This window comes from Sinohyriopsis cumingii, chromosome 10 (assembly GCF_028554795.1).
Source record: "Sinohyriopsis cumingii isolate HCF-2022 chromosome 10, ASM2855479v2, whole genome shotgun sequence".
NCBI classification, from domain to species: domain Eukaryota; kingdom Metazoa; phylum Mollusca; class Bivalvia; order Unionida; family Unionidae; genus Sinohyriopsis; species Sinohyriopsis cumingii.
In genome coordinates this window covers 35,681,133-35,700,380 of record NC_142970.1, presented here as the reverse complement: position 1 = coordinate 35,700,380, position 19,248 = coordinate 35,681,133, and the positions used below count along the sequence as shown (strand labels likewise).

At 36.2% G+C, this 19,248-nt stretch overlaps 1 protein-coding gene across 10 annotated transcripts in view; it reads right to left on the bottom strand.

Annotated features, from left to right (window-relative positions):
- The window catches only part of LOC149789869 (uncharacterized), a 186,489-nt gene that overhangs the window by 37,552 nt on the left and 129,689 nt on the right, over nt 1-19,248 (bottom strand). For 6 of the 10 annotated variants that reach the window (XM_089971867.1, XM_089971863.1, XM_089971862.1 and 3 more), the window contains 3 exons: nt 8,012-8,269; nt 2,931-3,086; nt 1,555-1,734 (listed from right to left, as the gene is read on the bottom strand). In XM_089971867.1, coding sequence (XP_089827993.1) covers nt 1,555-1,734; nt 2,931-3,086; nt 8,012-8,269 — 594 coding nt within the window. The remainder of the gene's footprint in view (nt 1-1,554; nt 1,735-2,930; nt 3,087-8,011; nt 8,270-19,248) is intronic. The other 4 variants (XM_089971871.1, XM_089971870.1, XM_089971868.1 and 1 more) reach the window with 3 other exon arrangements.

The window sequence follows — 19,248 nt, the reverse complement described above, 5'->3', positions numbered from 1 at the left end:
TTGTGTTTTCCGAATCTTGTAAAACCTATTAAACATTATGTAATAAAATCACACGCATACTCATGATCTTATTCTTATATGCCTTATATGTTCAAATTTTTACAACTGAGTGTAATAAAGCCTTGCCTTCCCGTACAAAATATGACACAGGTCAAGTAAGAGTAAAAATATCATAAAAGCTTTTGTTTCTTAGGTTTCCAAATAGGTTGAATTAGGATACAGTGGAAGTTTTACCTGGACAGAGTGGTGGCTATTTAACTGTTATGAAAATGTGTGTGTGTGTGTGTGTGTGTGTGTGTGTTATTTGGATATTTAACAATATTGCAGTTATATCGCTACGATGTCTGCCTGATATGGCCATGATCACGCCCGCTTAATATTGAAGAACAACGCGCTGAGTGGAATTCTGCCGTCTCATTGGCCAACTGAAAATAAGTTATTAATAAATACAGGACGTGTTTTCTTTTAAGCAATGAGAGGACAGTATTCCATTCAGCTGGATTTCACTAAGTAAATGCGATCAGCGATCATGGCCGTGTTAAGCGGTAGCGTGGGCAATTCTTCTGGCATTCCTTAAAGATATGACGGCAAGCCAAACTTTGGATACGCGTACAAAGTCGAATGCCTGAGCTAATCATCAGTACCAGATTTAATACTCTACGCGAAATGTAGCTTGAAATATCAGCGTTTATTCTAAACTAGGTCGCACGAGAAAGGAGAGAAGTGTCCTCCTTTGTAGTTTTTATATAGTACATGTATGACAGGTAAATTGTAAGCAACGATACGAACCTCTGTGGCTGTAAGTACTATTTTTTATAAGTCTTTAATTCGAACCCACGACCTCCCACATCCGAGGAGAACGCTCTAACCACTAGTCCACCGGATCGGTTGTTACGAAAATAAAAGCAGTTGTAATTGAAAAATTCGCAGTGCAACAGGTTATTTGGTTAGTACGTCATAGAAAATGTTGCCATCCACTCCACCCACCCCGACAACCCCTTCATCAAATAAAAAAAACAAAACAACAACAGCAAATAAACAAAAGGACTGAGACCGACGATGTGTGGCTCTATGAGATACCGACCTAAAAGCTGTTGGCGTCCCTATCTGAATGTCCTCGCGCCTATCATCATTTCTTAATCACCTAACGTGCTTTTTTATGGTAGGGATGACATCGCCGGTACTGCAATCAATGGTGTATGGCAGTGATAATGCAGATGCAGTATTCTGGGTGTCACGTCAACAGTGTACGGGGCCCCCATTTCCGTTGTTCTGCTCTCTTTTGAGTTTACCACGTGTTTTCAGTTTAACAGTAAACGTTCTAAATATTCTTTGTTTCGTTTGCGATGGCGTCTTTTCTTAGTACATTTTATGGATTTTAAAAGACTTATGTAATAAATTTATTGAAACGATACTACAAGTAAGCTTTTCAAGATTCGTGCCCAACCCGAAATAATAGTATTTGTCTTCTAAAATAATAAAAGTTAAAATGAAACTATATCTTCATACTATAAATACTCGTGAATGGTCAGATTTGTCTAAAACTAGACATACAAACAGATAAATCAGCACGACAAATCCTAGGTTGTAGAGTACGTATAGTATTCCCAGTACGGTTAGGACGATTCCTTCGATTTCGTCTGCTCGAGTTCGGTTGTCCAGCAACCGCGTTACTATGGCGTGCCATGTGCACACCCCAGACAGCATGATCATGGACGCCAGCAGGTACTTGTCCTGAAAACAGAACACTGTTCTCGTGACTTTGGTCACATAACAACTGTATGTTATATTCTAAAACTTAAGTTCAGTATAACACGTAATTTGATATGTTGATATCCTTATCCAGCCAGTCATTGGCTGTATTACCTGTCATCATCATTCACTCATCATGCTTCTAGCATAATTATAACGTTATCAAGTCTCACCTGATTACAAGTACGACACATTTTGAATATTTTCGTTTTCATTTTGTCTTTGCCAAACATTTCAGGTTTCAAATTGTATTATGTTTCTTCCAGATGTCAGCCAGATCCACCATACAAACAGACGTTCACAACGGCCACCGATGAAAACTCAATGGCATAATGCCGGGCCGTCTACTCTTGCCCTCAATGGCATAATGCCGGGCCGTCTTCTCTTGCCCTCAGATGATGTGGTCAATAATCGAACCTTTCTAAAATGTTTATGGTTTGCACGGGCTTGATTACAGTGTATATTCTTGATTACTGTGCACATATTGAAAAAATCCCATATATTTCCAATGAGTCCCCATTTAAAAGATTACTAATATAATTAACGTCAGGGGCGAAGGTGGTGGTGTGGGGCAGGGGTTTCCAGAAGTACCCCTGGACCAAAAAAAAGAAGAACAAGAAAAAACAACGTACACACAAACATATAGTCACATGTCATTGAAATTTAACAATCATTTTATTCCTGCGCACGTTTATTTGGGCATTATGCGCACTTTGAGTAAATAGACGCAGAGACTTTGCTTTGGTGCCCTTTCGAGGAAAGTCAGAGCCTTTTTGAAATTTTAGAAACTCACCTACCCCAAACCCCGCCAACACTTGACCTGACCCGGCCCTGTTCGTATAGTATAGTTTTTATTTGGTGCTTTACGGCACAACAACACGAATAGGTTATTTATTATCGAGGCAACTAGTGTAGAGTGCCTTGCGTAACGACACGCCACGGTATCGAACCCCAACTGGTCCGATGGGATGATTTAAAGCCGCACCCTTTCAGTCGTGAGTCTGACATATTAACCACTGGGTGACCGCGGCTCCAGTTTTGTGTGGCAAAAACCTCCGTAGAGGCGAGGGTGTGTGGGTAGTCACACTCCCCTTAACACTCTTCAATTTCATGTGTCCATTTTATATCATCAAGATCAGTGAAAGAAATAAGACTAAAAATGGTGTTAAGTTACCGACCATGTAAGTGAGATAGGAGATCCTTGGGAGACTGGAATTTACCACGGACTTGAAGGCCACGGCGGTGAGGACCAGAGTAAAGGACAGCTGCAAACGGTTCTGAGGCAGTGATTTGTCCACCGAGAATGTGGCGAAGGCTAAGCTGCAGATCAAAAACTGAAATATAGGAAGAAGTACTTCGTTAATTCAGACATGTCTATATGTTTTTCCGTGCTACTATTTCTTTATCAACACAAGATACGTATATTGTATTTGATCCAATACTCTAAATTGTATCAACACAAGACACGTATATTATATTTGATCCAATACTCTAAATTTTATCAAATCAGGATACATCTATTGTATTTGATTCAATCATCAAAACTGCATAAAATCAATACAATATTTCATCAACAATACAACTTGTTCAAATCAGTTACATCTGTTGTATTTGATGCTTTATCGTCGCCATCCATATATGTTCTCAGTATGTACACTGGAGCATTTTTACATGTTAGCTAGCTTTAACGTCGTCATCCGTATAGGCTGCTATCATCACATTCCCTGGAACATTATTGCATGTTACCATGAGTTAAAGTAGCTAAATCGTTATTCAGCCTTTTGTCTTTAATCTTGGAAATATGCCGAAAGTTTGTTTTTTTGTTGATGTATAGCTTTTTTCCGTTTTTCCTTTCCCTTTTGCAAAACCAAGAAGGATAGAGAGAGAATACAGGGAGAATTATATAATACTCCTGTGTTGATTTTATTTAATCTAATTTTTTCTGTTTAACTGATTCAATTAGTACAACTGAAAAACTTTCTTCCCAACAATACCCAATTAATTAATGTAACTCTTTCGGAGTGCTCAATTCAGTAAGCGCGCGCTCGTGTTTGTGTTGGATTTTTAACGTAGCTTTAACAAATTGAGTCATATCGCTACGATGTGTGCAGGTTAGCAGTTTATAGTGATGTCTAGAACTGGGGCATCGTGCTACAGACGAATGGCATCATGTCCGACCCAGTCACATTATCCTGACACCAGGTCGACCAGTCCTAACACTAACCACGTAATGATGAGCGTTAAGCAAGGCAGCTGCAAGAACCATTTTTATAAGTCGTTGTTATGACTAAGCCTAGGTTCGAACCCGCCACCTACCGTATCCGATGCGGTTGCACTAACCACTTAGGTAACAGGAGCACTCCTTTATTAAGCCTGTGAAGGAGAAATCCAGTCCTGCACCAGAACCCCGAAAAAGAAATAGCAAAACAAATGTGCGTATTATTGAAGAAAAAACGACAAATGCTACCGTATAATGGGAATTCTGACAAGTATATCAGATACAGAAAAGTAATAAGCTATAAATAGGTTATCACTGACGGGTTCTCTATCATTCTTTCATCTTTCTGTTTCTCTATCCGTTTTACTACTTATTTTGAGTGGCGATTTTGTACCTTGACAGTTGCCAACGTTCCCAAGTCTGCTTTGAGTGACTTTTAAAGAGTGACTAGAGTTAAACACCGCGGCAAGATTTAAGAACTTAACATCAGCAACAAATATCCATGAAGTTATAAAACTATTAATATTAGTATTGACATTTTAACTTCTCATTCGGAAGCTTAGATCGTGTTCTTCATACATTTTATGAACTAAGGCTGTTAGAAATATTAAGAGAAATATAGGAAACAAACTTGACAGTCCGAAAACATAAACAATTCAACCCAACAGCATGTATTTACACCATGATTTTTCCCTTTGACCCTTCGACTCAGTGTTACTAAAAACATGTTCATTCCCCCCATGGCATGAGAATTTTTTTTAGCCTTCTTATAAATTTATGCACGGTCAGATGGTCATATGAATGAAAACGAACCCCAACCACATGTAAGTCAAACAACGCCGAAATTAAAACTTAAACCATTTAACGCCAGCAGTCCTAAGATGAAGGTTATATGGCTTTCATTCTCTATGGATGTTTGTCACGAAATATTCAACTTCTGTACTGGGTCTCCTGATGATGCCCTTTTGACAAAAATAGATTATCCTGCCCCCAAACATTACAATCAAAATCATAGCAGGGCGGTCGAACATACATCACGTGTGTATCGTGTCTTTTGCGATAATCATCGGACACGAGGCATAAAAGAGCAGCCTACTAACGTGGTCACGTAAATCACCAATACAGTCAGTTATATCAATTAGGGTTGCTCAATATTTCCAAAAGCGGCTATCGTCAGTGTTGCTAAGCGACCAGAGAAGCTGATAAATGTCAATTTACATCATTTGCTTGAGAAGATTTCAGAACTACTTTCTAATATTAATCCCTTTTATATTTCTAATATTACATCCTTTGGTATTTCTTATATGAAGCTTTTTGATATTTATAATATTACGTCCTTTGATAGTTCTAACACAATGTTTAAAACAACGAGCCATTTGTTTTATATATACATAATCGGATGACATGAATTCTGCTGTTGATTAATGAATTGTTATTTTATTTACTCTGTTTGGAGATTGGTGATTATAAATGACGCAAAGTACAAAACCTTTTGGGTTTGATGGTTATAAATAACGCAAACGACGCAAACGTATTCTTAGAGATCACATTATTTCAGAGCCTAAAGCTTGGTGTAGTGTTTGTATTGATACTTGCGATTGAGACAAAAAAAAAATTATTTTGCTTTGTGATTGAAACGAAAAATAAAATGCAGGTATCTAAAAAATGTGCAGTAAATGCATTACAATAGCTTAAAAGCAACCTTTGCATATAAAACGAAAGGTGTCTCCTTATTGGAGAATGCTAGTAAATGCGGGTGAGATTACACGTTTTTCACGTTGGAGTTTGAGATGAAAAAGGTTGAGCAATGTACCTTCTTAGTCTATAATAACTCTTTTCAGTGAGGCTTGTATCTACTTATGTACTCTATAATAACTCTTTTCAGTGAGGCTTTTTTCTACATATGGACTCCATAATAACTCTTTTCAGTGAGGCTTTTATCTACCTATGGACTCCATAACTCTTTTCAGTGAGGCTTTTATCTACCTATGGACTCCATAATAACTCTTTTCAGTGAGGCTTTTATCTACCTATGGACTCCATAACTCTTTTCAGTGAGGCTTTTATCTACCTATGGACTCCATAATAACTCTTTTCAGTGAGGCTTTTATATACCTATGGACTCTATAATAACTTTTTTCAGTGAGGCTTTTATCTACCTATGGACTCTATAATAACTATTTTCAGTGAAGCTTTTATCTACTTATGGACTCAATAATAACTCTTTTCAGTGAAGCTTTTATCTACTTATGGACTCAAAAATAACTCTTTTCAGTGAGGCTTTTATCTACCTATGGATTTTATAATAAATCTTTTCAGTGAGGCTTTTATCTACCTATGGACTCTGTAATAACCCTTTGTTTTTAGGTCGGTGTTTGGCTTGAATGATAAGATTACTGGATACAGTTACATGGCGTAACAACCACACATGCAATCACCACAACTGGCGTGTGGAGTGATGTGGAGACCCAAAATTCCCAACAAATAGTTTTACTTAAGCAGGAGAGGACATATTCTCCCGTTATGCCACTGGATATTGGCCACGATCGTCATATACTACGTATACCTTTATTGGGCATCTGTAAGCAAATTAAAAAGAAAGAAAAACAATGACAAGGTGAATGTATCAAACGTTTAGCGGCCATATACGTGAAAGTTTACAAGTGTAGATACGAATTTTGCATGAAGTTTGGTCAGCTGTTTCAAAACGTTTGACGGATGAAAAGAACATAAATACTTTAGAAAAGTTCCTACAATAGATAATTTACCATATCTTGATTGACCAAGTTGTCCTAGGCGTTCAAAGAGACGTTGATATACACAGTTGATATGGTAACAAATAGATGAAATCAAGCTATATCTAAGACACGAGACAATAGCCTTTGTATATCTGGACCCACTGCTCATTACGATAATATCCAAATACAGTTTATGCGGAGAGTATTCAGCCATCATGACTTATTTCCTCAGATAATTAGATCAATGGCTGCAAAATAGAAAAGCTAAATGGGGATGCTTCTGTAAAGTAGTAAGTGTACCAAAGCGATCTCCGATGTTAATCTACAATGTTTTCAAACGTTTCATAAAAATAAATAAAAAGCATGTATTGAAAGCTTTAACTATTAAACAAATGGTGTTAGTAGTATAAACGGTGTCAATAACCTAAGCATCCCTACATTTTACTTAAATCGTTCCATGTGTGAAGACCGCTCCAGTAGTCTAGTGGTTAGAGCGTCCGCCTCAGATGCGGGGGGGGGGGGGGTGTCCGCGGGTTCGAACCCCGGCCGAGTAATACCAAAGACTTATAAACAAGGTACAAACAGGTGCCGCGCTAGGTGCTCATCAATAGGAAGTTAGTGTTAGGACTGGTCGACCTGGTGTCAGGATAATGTCTTCGGCATGATGCCAAGTGCTAGACATAATTATGAACTGCCACACTGGTGACATCGTTGCGATAGGACTGAAATTTTTTTAAAGTTATGTTACAAATCCAAGCCAAACCCACACCCATGCATACAATTTCTGCCTTCAAAGTTTAAAGCTGGTATTGTCAAAGTAAAACGTTTCAAACTAACTTATGAGCCACCCTTGAAATGCAGTCTATACAAAAATATACTAAGCTGTGGTCATTTGAAATGATATAAACGAAGCTATCCTCAATCGCAACTTCGAGGTCAGTCGTACAGATCATACCCGGAATGTATTGCGATGCCATTCGGACCACCTCGGCTATGTACAAATAAGGATTGACCAAGGAGTTACAAATGTATCAAACTAATTTTTTCATTCGCAACTTCTCAGTCAATCCTACCATCAGTCTAATGGTAAAAATATCCAAGATGTTCCGAATAGATTGTGGCTTCTATTTTTGGGTGAACGAAAATGTAACTTTTCGGTAAATTAATTCACCAACATACATATGAGGCATATTTTTGTCCCGCGTAAATAACCGAGATGATCTACTGTTATTCTACTTTCAAGTGCCTTGCTACGGCTGTCTGCAAAAAGACATCAAATTGTTGCTGTACGTGCAGTAAGTACCGTAACCAGGAATATATTCCATACGAAATAACCGGGTCTTCTGGCTGCCCGGCACTTGACAGACAGGGATGCCCGCTTGACACTGTTATCTGCCTGATCTATGACCAGTTCTTTTTTCGAACACTCTGTATGAATGTAGAGGTGCCACTCCTGTTCATCAACAAAGGATTGCCTGTTTACCACGTGGTGTTCGCTAGGGTCCACTACTAACTCTACCTCATTCGACGGAAGTTCTGAAGCCACAGTTATTGTCAAGTCCTGCAACGGAAATACGTTTCAAAATAAAATCTGCAAAAAATGCCTCTTTGATGTACATATTTTTTCAATTCAAAATTCCTCAAAAGGAATATCAAGATAGTCAGACACTTATCTCATGTTTCAAATTTCAAATCAACAGTTGTGGCGCACTCTCATCATTCATGGCAAAGAAAGCTAGTGAAAAAATGAACTGGTTCGAACAATATCTAAGTATTTATACTCTATTCCATTAATTATGTACAATGGAAAAATATATGGTCGTCTGAATGTGAATGAATTTATTTTGATACGAAACACCGTAACTCGGTCAATTTAAACCACTTTGCCAGGACAATATGGTACTCACCATATTGTACAAAAGGTATTAGTTCAATAAGCGTAGTATTAAATTTATGATAATGGTGGATGGTATGGGATTAGCGTGTCATTCATTATCTGGTATGTTCATGTTGCTTTGCTTGTTTATTTCTAATGGGGGAAAAAACCCGCATACAAAAATGATGAGCGTAATTCTCAAAGGTGCGTCAGTGACCGAATGGTTAATGCGCTGAGTCTCCGACTCATTACATAGTGAATTGCGTTAGGCTGCAAATCAACACCTTTCCGCTTCAAGCCTAGCATTCGGTATGGGAGTGATACGTCCGAAGGGCCAGCTTTCATAACGATAGTATAGTGGTTTTCCCCGGGTACTCCGTTTCCTCCATCTCAGAGTAGTGGCCCTCCGTCTTTCTACTGCTTACCGATATAGCACCGGAGGGATATGTAAGATAATGTTGTTGATGTAGGGTTTAACGCCATTTTTCAGTAGGGTAAATCTAGCATAATAACTGTACAATAGTAAGGAAAATCTTGTATAGTACTGTACATTAGTACGGTAAATCTAGTGTATTACTGCTCATTAGTACGGTAAATCTAGTATAGTACTGTTCATTAGCATGGTAAATCTAGTATAACACTGTACATTAATTAGTACGGTATATCTAGTATAGTACTGCATATTAGTACGGTAAATCTAGTAAGTACAGTAAGTACTGTACCTTTGTAGAGTAAATCTAGTATAGTACTGTGCCTTAGAACGGTAAATCTTGTATAGTACTGTACAATAGTAAGGTAAATCTAGTATAGTACTTACTGTACATTAGTATGGTAAATCTAGTATAGTACTGTACATTATTAGTACGGTAAATCTAGTATAGTACCGTTCACTAGTACGGTAATTCTAGTATAGTACTGTTCATTAGTACGGTAAATCTAGTATAGTATTGTACGTACAGTATGGTAAATCTAGTATAGTACTGTTCATTAGTACGGTAAATCAAGTATAATACTGTTCATTAGTACGGTTAATCTAGTATAGCACTGTATATTAATACGGTAAATCAAGTATAGTATATTAATGCGGTAAATCTAGTTTATTACTGTGATTTAGTACGGTAAATCTAGAATAGTAATGTACAGTAGTAAGGTAAATCTAGTATAGTACTTACTGTACATTAGTATGGTAAATCTAGTGTAGTACTGTATATTATTAGTACGGTAAATCTAGTATAGTACCGTTCATTAGTACGGTAAATCTAGTATATTACTGTTCATTAGTACGGTAAATATATTATAGCATTGTACAGTAGTACGGTAAATCTAGTATAGTACTGTATATTTTAGTACGGCAAATCTAGTATATAGTACTATATATTAGTACGTTAAATCTAGTACGAGAAATGCTTTACGGTATATCTAGAATGGTATATCCAGTACGTTATATTTAGTACGGTGAGCTAGTATAACATAAGGGTCTGAATCTGCAGCAATATTTGATACAAGCAGAGTTTAATGGTCTAAAGTTACACCAATGCTTACCGCAATCAGAATGGAAGGGTCTGAAGCTACAATAATGTGTACTGTTAGCAGAGTAAGGGTTATATATTTGAAGGTTATAAAAGTTGTCACATACCCGTGTAAAGAAAGAAAAATGTAATTTGAAAGTTGCCATTCGCAATGCAAGACACCCTCCCACCTCAACACCAATAGGGGAATTGAAGTTTACAAGCTAGAATGCATATAAATTCATTTTCAGGTCAACTCTCAGTAAAGATACAACACAGTGACTTCGTTATGCAAATTTTATTTTATCTATCTCTTATGATTATAAGCATGATTGACATATTTAAAGTGAGTCTGATGATGAAGTGGACTAGTTAGATGTTTTTCTCACATGTCTTAAAATCTGCTAACTAAAAAGAACCCATTACTGAAAGCAACGATGACTATTGAAAAGAAGCAACCATGACTGCTGACATGAAAGTTCTAACTATTATACATAACTTTGCCAACAATTTAAAATTTGCTTTCTAATAACTTATTATTTAAATGGTCATCACAGACTCATCTCAGGCAAAGCTAACTATTTCAACGATCATGTCGTCAATTCTCCCTGTAGGTAGTACTGAAACCAATACATGTACATAGGGTTAATTAGGTCGGTTGTGGACGTTGACTATCTAGCTTTAACAGACCTCTAGATGACAAGGTGGAACGCTAGAAATCAGGGACAATACATCTTGCTGACAAGGTGGAATGCTGGAAATCAGGGACAATATATCTTGCTGTCAAGGTGGAACGCTGGAAATCAGGGGCAATACATCTTGCTGACAAGGTGGAACGCTTGAAATTAGGGGCATTACATCTTGCTGACAAGGTGGAACGCTTGAAATCAGGGACAATACATTTTGCTGACAAGGTGGAACGCTTGAAATCAGGGACAATACATCTTGCTGTCAAGGTGGAACGCTGGAAATCAGGGGCAATACATCTTGCTGACAAGGTGGAACGCTTGAAATCAGGGACAATACATCTTGCTGACAAGGTGGAACGCTGGAAATCAGGACCAATACATTTAGTTGACAAGGTGAAATGCTGGGAATCAAACTCGTTCAAGGTCTCTTCATTGTAGAGGTGCGTGGCAAATTTAGTTGTAGTCTTGTTAATAAAATGCCTTTTAAACCAAAGTCAAGAGGACAACATTTAACCTGGGGCATTAACGCATGTAAATGATGTCGTGGTACGCTAAAATCGAACTCATTCAAGAACTCTGAATATAAAAATTCAATGACAAATTTTGCAAACCAGCAAAGGTTGGGGAATTTAGGAGGAAAGGCAATTGGAGGGGAATTAATTTAGTAAATGATATTTTCAAATTCTGAAAATCTAATTTAATCAAGTTTCCACCAATATAAAGCCGTATACTAAATCTGGTTGACATCCAAGAGACCTTGATTAAGTTATGCTGCAGAAACGACATTAAGACACTTTGTCGTCTCATCAAAATAAAGCTGCAAACCAAAATTTGGTTAAAATCCAAGAATTCCCAATTATGTTGTCTGAAGGAAACCAGTTTGTTCAAGGTTGGGTGGAATTACAGCAGAATGGACGGACTGATGGAGAGACAACGACAGTACAATTGGGCTATTGTGACTTCGTCTAGCGGGGCAGAACAATAATGTACAAATATGGATATGCTCGGATATTCAAAAGGCAATAAGAACATATTCTACAATGAAGTACTTGAATTATTCTGAGGAAAAAGGCTACGATCTGCTTATTATATTACTTGCTTAAGAGGTTGTTAAAGTAAATTTTCAAACCAAATACAATTAAATAATATGTTTATCGTGGCAATTCTTTTTGACAGCTAATCTATATGACAATAGTCTGTATATAGCTATTCTGTGAGAAAGGCCAGTATGTAGCTATTCTGTGAGAAAGGCCAGTATGTAGCTATTCTGTGAGAAAGGCCAGTATGTAGCTATTCTGTGAGAAAGGCCAGTATGTAGCTATTCTGTGAGAAAGGCCAGTATGTAGCTATTCTGTGAGAAAGGCAAGTATGTAGCTCTTCTGTGACAAAGGCCAGTATGTGGAGCTATTCTGTGATATCTGATAAATCTGTACGATAAAGGTCAGAATATAGCTACTCTGTGATAAAGGTCAGGATATAGCTGCTCTGTGATAAAGGTCAGGATAACGCTATTATGTGACAAAGGTCAGGATGAAGCTTCTCTGTGATAAATGTCAGGATGAAGCTATTCTGTGATAAAGGTAAGGAATAGTTACTCTGTGATAAATTTCAGGATAAACCTACTCTGTAATAAAAGTCAAGATATACCTACTATGTGATAAAGGTCAGGATAAAGCTATTCTGTGATAAAGGTCAGGTTAAAGCTATTCTGTGACAAATGTCAGGATGAAGCTTCTCTGTAACAAAGGTCAGGATGAAGCTATTCTGTGACAAAGGTCAGGATAAAGCTACTCTGTGATAAATTTCAGGATAAAGCTATTCTGTGATAAAAGTCAAGATATGGCTACTATGTGACAAAGGCCAGGATAACGCTATTATGTGACAAAGGTCAGGATGAAGCTTCTTTGTAATAAAGGTCAGGATGAAGCTATTCTGTGATAAAGGTAAGGATATAGTTACTCTGTGATAAATTTCAGGATAAACCTACTCTGTAATAAAAGTCAAGATATAGCTACTATGTGATAAAGGCCAGGATAACGCTATTATGTGACAAAGGTCAGGATAAAGCTTCTCTGCAATAAAGGTCAGGATGAAGCTATTGTGTGATAAAGGCCAGGATAAAGGTATTCTGTGACAAAGGTCAGGATGAAGCTTCTCTATAATAAAGGTCAGGATGAAGTTATTCTGTGACAAAGGTCAGGATAAAGCTACTCTGTGATAAATTTCAGGATAAAGCTATTCTGTAATAAAAGTCAAGATAAAGCTACTCTGTGATAAAGGTCAGGATAAACCTACTCTGTAATAAAAGTCAAGATATAGCTACTATGTGATAAAGGTCAGGATAAAGTTATTCTGTGATAAAGGTCAGGATAACGCTCTTATGTGACAAAGGTCAGGATGAAGCTTCTCTGTGATAAAGTCAGGTTGAAGCTATTCTGTGACAAAGGTCAGGATAAAGCTACTCTATGATAAAGGTCAGGATATAGCAACTCTGTGATAAAGGTGAGGTTATATGTACTCCGTGTGATAAAGGTCAGGATATAGCTATTCTTTGATAAAGGTCAGAATAAAGTTATTCTTTGATAAAGGTCAGGATAAAGCTACTCTGTGATAAAGGTCAGGATAAAGCTACTCTGTGATAAAGGTCAGGATATATATACTCTATGATAAAGGTCAGGATAAAGCTATTCTTTGATAAAGATCATGATATAGCTATTCTGTGAAAAAGGTCAGAATATGTCTGTTCTGTGATATCTATACATTTTATTCTGCTCATTTTAACACGTCTGGCGCTAACGTTTAGAAAACTAAACTACTATTAAACTAGATACAAGATCACTAACCGATCAATACGATGCACATTGCCTAGTTTTTCGAATGATTGTTAAGTGTATTTAATTTGCATTGCTTGTTTGTTAGTTTATTTTAATTTTTATTTTTCATTATATGCTATGGATAATTATATCTTGGACCTGACCTTGTCCTAAATCAGGTAATTTCTACCTAACCTAAATCATTAATTTTGGTTTTGTAATAAACCTGTTTATCTAAACCTGAGTCTAGAACTTTGGAAATAACCCATGAAATGCCGGGTCTTCCTGTTGTTTACTGCATTTTATATTATAATTTTAGAAGTAGACTTCAAATTGTAACTTATATCTTATCTTGTAAACATTTGTAACCTTCCAAAAGGAAACATTCCATTAGGTAATAATTTGTTCATTTTCAGTTTAGAAAATGCTAATTATGACTTCATGTCAGATAGAGGACAATATAATCTTGTTTTTTCTAGATATTAATGATTCGTGTCGTAAGTTCTTGGCAGAAACACTTGTATTAATCTTGTATTAAGTAATTTATTTGGGCTGGAATTTGTTTATTCAAACAATTTATTTCAAGTTATTTTTCTCTGGAAATACAAAGTGCTCCACCAAAAATTTTCTTGGAAATAGAGACTTAAACTTATACTGAATTTTCAGATAAGGATGCATTCTTGGACTGTATTATTTTGAACCAACAAAAGACTGATGGCACATTAACATTACACGAACTGGCACTAGCACGTCAACAGTTTCAGCGTTGAATTTAATTTGGATTTCAATTGAAGTTTATTCAAAACTTTAATCATTAGAAGCTGTGTCTGTAACTCTACGATTTTGTTCGGATTTAATTCGTAATACCATAAGGTTTTTATATATACATTTTTACTTTATATTCAGGGAAATAAATTACTTGTTGAATTTTACAAAGCTCATTTCTTCTCACTCTTTTCTACTACTTAATTGAAGACCATTGAATCGTAATAGAAAACCGAAGTCTCGTCTTGGGATACGATTTGTTTTTAAATATATCACAAACTTTTGTTTTTGAAATTTAAATTCATCTTGTTTTGGAATTTTCTAAGTCCCAGGTAATATTTCACATTTTCGAAATCTATGGTGAAGGCAGCAAGTTTTACAATATCATCTCAAGTGGAGGACTTTTTTTAAAACAATTCTCCTCAGGAAGAGTTAGACACATTGACAAAAGATGAATTGCCCCAGCTTTCCAGATAATATGATCTTTCTGAGGCAACGGTTTCTTTAACGAAGCAAGAAATAAAAATATTTTGGTCCACTATTTGGTAGAAAAGAATGATTTTGGATAAATATGTTTTGGATTCGATTATTGAGTCTCTATCTGGCTATAATTTAAACGTCATGGAATTGAAATTAAAAGGCATGAATGAAATCCGGTTAAGAAAGCTTGCGCTTCACATAACATACAGTTGAAGTTGCAATTAAAGATAAAAGAGGGAGGAAAATGGAGATGCAGAAACAGAAAAGGAAGAAAGAAAAATGCAGATGAAGATAGAAAGAAAAAGAAAGATGGGAATTTCAATTTATAATAAAATAATTACAGCTAACAAGTGAAATGCCCTCCCCCACTCTACATACAAATTCAAGGTTTAATGTTACTAAAAACATTAGGTTAGTACCCCCTTTTAAGGGAAAGTAGATAAATATTGTCTTCATTTTGAACAAAAAATTCCTCAAAATTTGAAATGGCCAAGAGAATATTGGACGTTGTTCATACAAAGTGCATTTTTTTTGTTTGCAAAGCTGGTGACATATACTTTTCAGTCAGCACAACAAAGTGCCGATTATAATCTGGTTAAGGAATTTATCTTGTATGGTTATGCATTGATACCAGGTATCAACACATAACCATACAAGATAAATTCCTTAACCAGATAAGTCTCAGGGACTTATCGACAAAAGGTTAAGAATTATAATAAAAGAAACAAGACAAACCCATATCGAATTTGCAAGAGAAAAAGAGCAATTACTTTATAGGTGGTGTTAAGCCAAGACAGTTAGTCAAGATTATGAAAATCTCAGACAACGCATTAGCTATAAAGAGTTCAAGAATTGCATTACTGGTGACCTTAAGACTTACTTTGACGAGCATAAGGTCGAAACTTTAGAAAATTTGCTCGTACATCTGACGAATATTCCTTAGCTCATTAAGTTTCTTTTGTCATTTAGTCTTCCACTTAGCAGTCTTCTGATCAAAATAAACTGTTTCAGCCTAATAAGAGGACTTCCAAATTTCAAACTGGCACAACTTTTAGAAATCAAGTTTCTGATAAGATTGATCAGAAGTCTTTATCTCTTCCTACTTATACCTAGTGCAAGAAGAAAGGGAATGTTATTTCTGATCGCTACAAAATTAAAAACTAAGCAACGAATTAAAGACAGGTCTATTCTAAATGCTCTTATTTCTAAGGGATCATGTATTTAAAGCAATACATGTGTTAGGTCAAATAAACAACTGTATTTTTTATTATGGAGAATTATGAACTAATAATGTGGAAGGGGTTTATATCACTCACGTCTGATTCTGCCAGTCATATCCTTATTAAAATGTTTCGAGACACATCAGCTTCTCAGAGTCTTTTATTATCAGATACTTTGCTTTTTCTGAGAAGTCTTCTAGTGAAATTCAGGTAGTCGTACTCGTACATAGCTTTGTTAATATTCCTCTCCATTAAGCAAATTTGCCATCAGGCATAGTTTCAAGACCCTTGACAGTTTGAACAATACTTCTTTACCTATCGAGGGTATTCATTGATTACTAGGCAATGATCTAGCTGGATATAAGGCTGTACTTAATCCATTTGTAACTGACAGATCTTGTTTGAATCAGAAAGTTTATGCTATTGGAAAAAAACACATCGCTGATTTATACCCAGCTTGTGCAGTTACTAGAGCTATGGCAAAGAAAGCTCTTGAGAATGATGTTGATCAGGAAAGTATTCCTTTAGCAGACACATGTATTGGTTAGGCTTTCGATGAGATCACTTTTGCTACTTGATTGGATCAACCAAAGGGTATTGATCAGAGTGACTGTCTTTTAAATACTAGGTTTCTTTATTATAATTAAGGTGACAAACGACAGTCATGAGATATCCTGTTTGTTTCAGAGGGCTTTTAGTGAAACTGACGCCACAGAAGTACCGGTTTGTTAATTTTTTAAATGGGGTCATTATGAGAAATGGAGACGACCTGGGGTACCTGTTGTTGACGAGTGGTTATTGAACTATAACTGTGCAGCTCCAAGGTCATATAGACAGGAAATTGTTGGTCTGGATGGAAAAAAGACCAACCTTCGGCTGGTCATTTAGTAGTCAATTAGACTTACTATAAGATCTTGAATCCCTTTCAATGGATACATATTAAATGTGATATTTGTAAATACTGTAGATCTTGTCACGCTTACCAATGATAGGAAACCCCATTTAGAAGATCCCTAAGACTCATCTGCAGCCTATTCCTGCATTTGAAGAACCATTTAGCAGAATAATTGTAGAATGTGTCGGTACCTTACCTAAGACCAAGTCAGGCAACCAATACTTGTTGACCATAATGTAAGTATCCACAAGATTCCCAGAGGCAATTCCTTTGAGGAATATTAAAACTAAAACAATAGTAAAATCGGTCCAATCTCATCAAGGGTAAAAGTTTATGTCTGGAATGTTTCAGCAAGTTATGCATCAATTAGGCACCCATCAATTCAAGTATTCTGCCTATCACTCTGAAAGTCAAGGGGCTTTAGAACGATTTCATCAAACCTTGAAAATTATGATTCGGTCATATTGTTTTTGATATTGGAAACTATTGGGACGAAGGCGTTCATTAATTGCTATTTGCAGGTATGGAATCAGTTCAGAAATTATTAGGATTTAGTCCCTTTGAACTAGTCTTTGGACACACTGTCCCTGGACCACTGAAGTTGTTAAAAGATAACATTCTTTCAAATGAAAATACATAAATTAATGTTCTCGATTAAGACAAATTGTCAAAAGCTTATGAAGTAATCTGCAGTCTGCTCAGTGAACAATGAAAGTATTGTATTATAAAGATAAAAAGGATTGGAGTTTTCAGGATTGTGATAGACTTATGGCTCTCTTGCCCATGTTACAAAATCCTCATCAGGTTATGTACATATTCAGTTGAAAAGAAACTGAGTGATTTAAATTACATCTTTAATTCTCCTGGGATGCGAAAAAACAACAACTTTGCTATATAACTATATTAAAGGTGTAAGTTGATAGAGATACCCATGTTAATCATGCAATTAATTTAGTCATACATATCCAACACAGTGAAGATTTAAGTGATGTAATGCAGTCGGACTGTAGTGACCTTGGAGTAACAAGTCTTCGGAGTTCAGAAATTATGAAACATCTGGATCAGAAACTTTCACATCTGCTGCTACAAAATAAGAATGAACTAAAGCAGTTATTACTTGAATATGAGCACTTGTTTCAAGATGTTCGTGCACGAACAAATAAAGTCCACCATGATGTTGAAATTGTAGATTCCACATCCGTACATGATGAGCCCTCTCAAACAGGAATGCTTGAAAACGATATTCATTATTTGCTAGAGAATGATTTTATAGCACCGAGAAAAAATGACTAGAATTCACCTTGTATACTTGTATTGAAATCAGGTAATACTTTCCGCTATGCACAGACTATAGAAAAGTGAACAGTGGGACGAAACCAGATTCATTTCAATTGCCAAGTATTGATGATACTGCCAATTCACATTGCCAGAATTTTATTAGGATATAATCCTTTATACAATAAAATGTACGTTGCCAAGTTTTGCATAGGATACTATAATCCTTTATGCAATAATATGTACATTGCCAAGTTTTTCATAGGATATAATCCTATGTTTAGTGTTTCTAAGGGAATAGTCCTTTATATAATAAAAAGTGTATGCTGCTTATGAATCTCTTCAGTATCGTTTCCAACTGAAATTGAAAAGGACAAGAAAAACGTATGCAGCACAATGTTCACATGCTGACCAATTCATATTTCCAGCCATATATAGTCCATTACAGAGTAACCATCATGCACATTTTATGTCAAGAAAGTGACTCTTGAGATTACGTCACCATCTTTTTATAATTTAATTTAAGTTTGGTTTTCATTTGTTCTTTTGGTTACAAGTATATTTACAAATTTCTATCCCTATGCTGTGAATATATAATTTTGTTATAGTAATTTTATGTAAAATTGACGTCACACCTATTTAGTATCCCATGATAGACAGAGTCGCCTGTCACGGAATAGGGAGTGAAAAGTTGTAATTGTGTTTATTTGAATGCGAAAACTATAGTATGAGCTATGGGTCTTGTTCCAGCGTACACTATTATCAATGGTGTATATTATTTAGTTGGTCGACCAAATTACCGTGGCACGTGGCGAGTGCTGATGGTAGCAGCTTATTTACCTCGTGTTTACCGTCGGTGTGGGCTGCCACGTACCAGTATACATAGTTTTGATTCTTCAGTATAGTTATTTAGCGCGATCCCTTGTCAGGTCTCCATTACGATGGCAATTCTTTGAGCTGTTGAGATATGTAATAACTGTATACATTCTTCTCTTTCTGTTATCTGTGTTATGATGGAT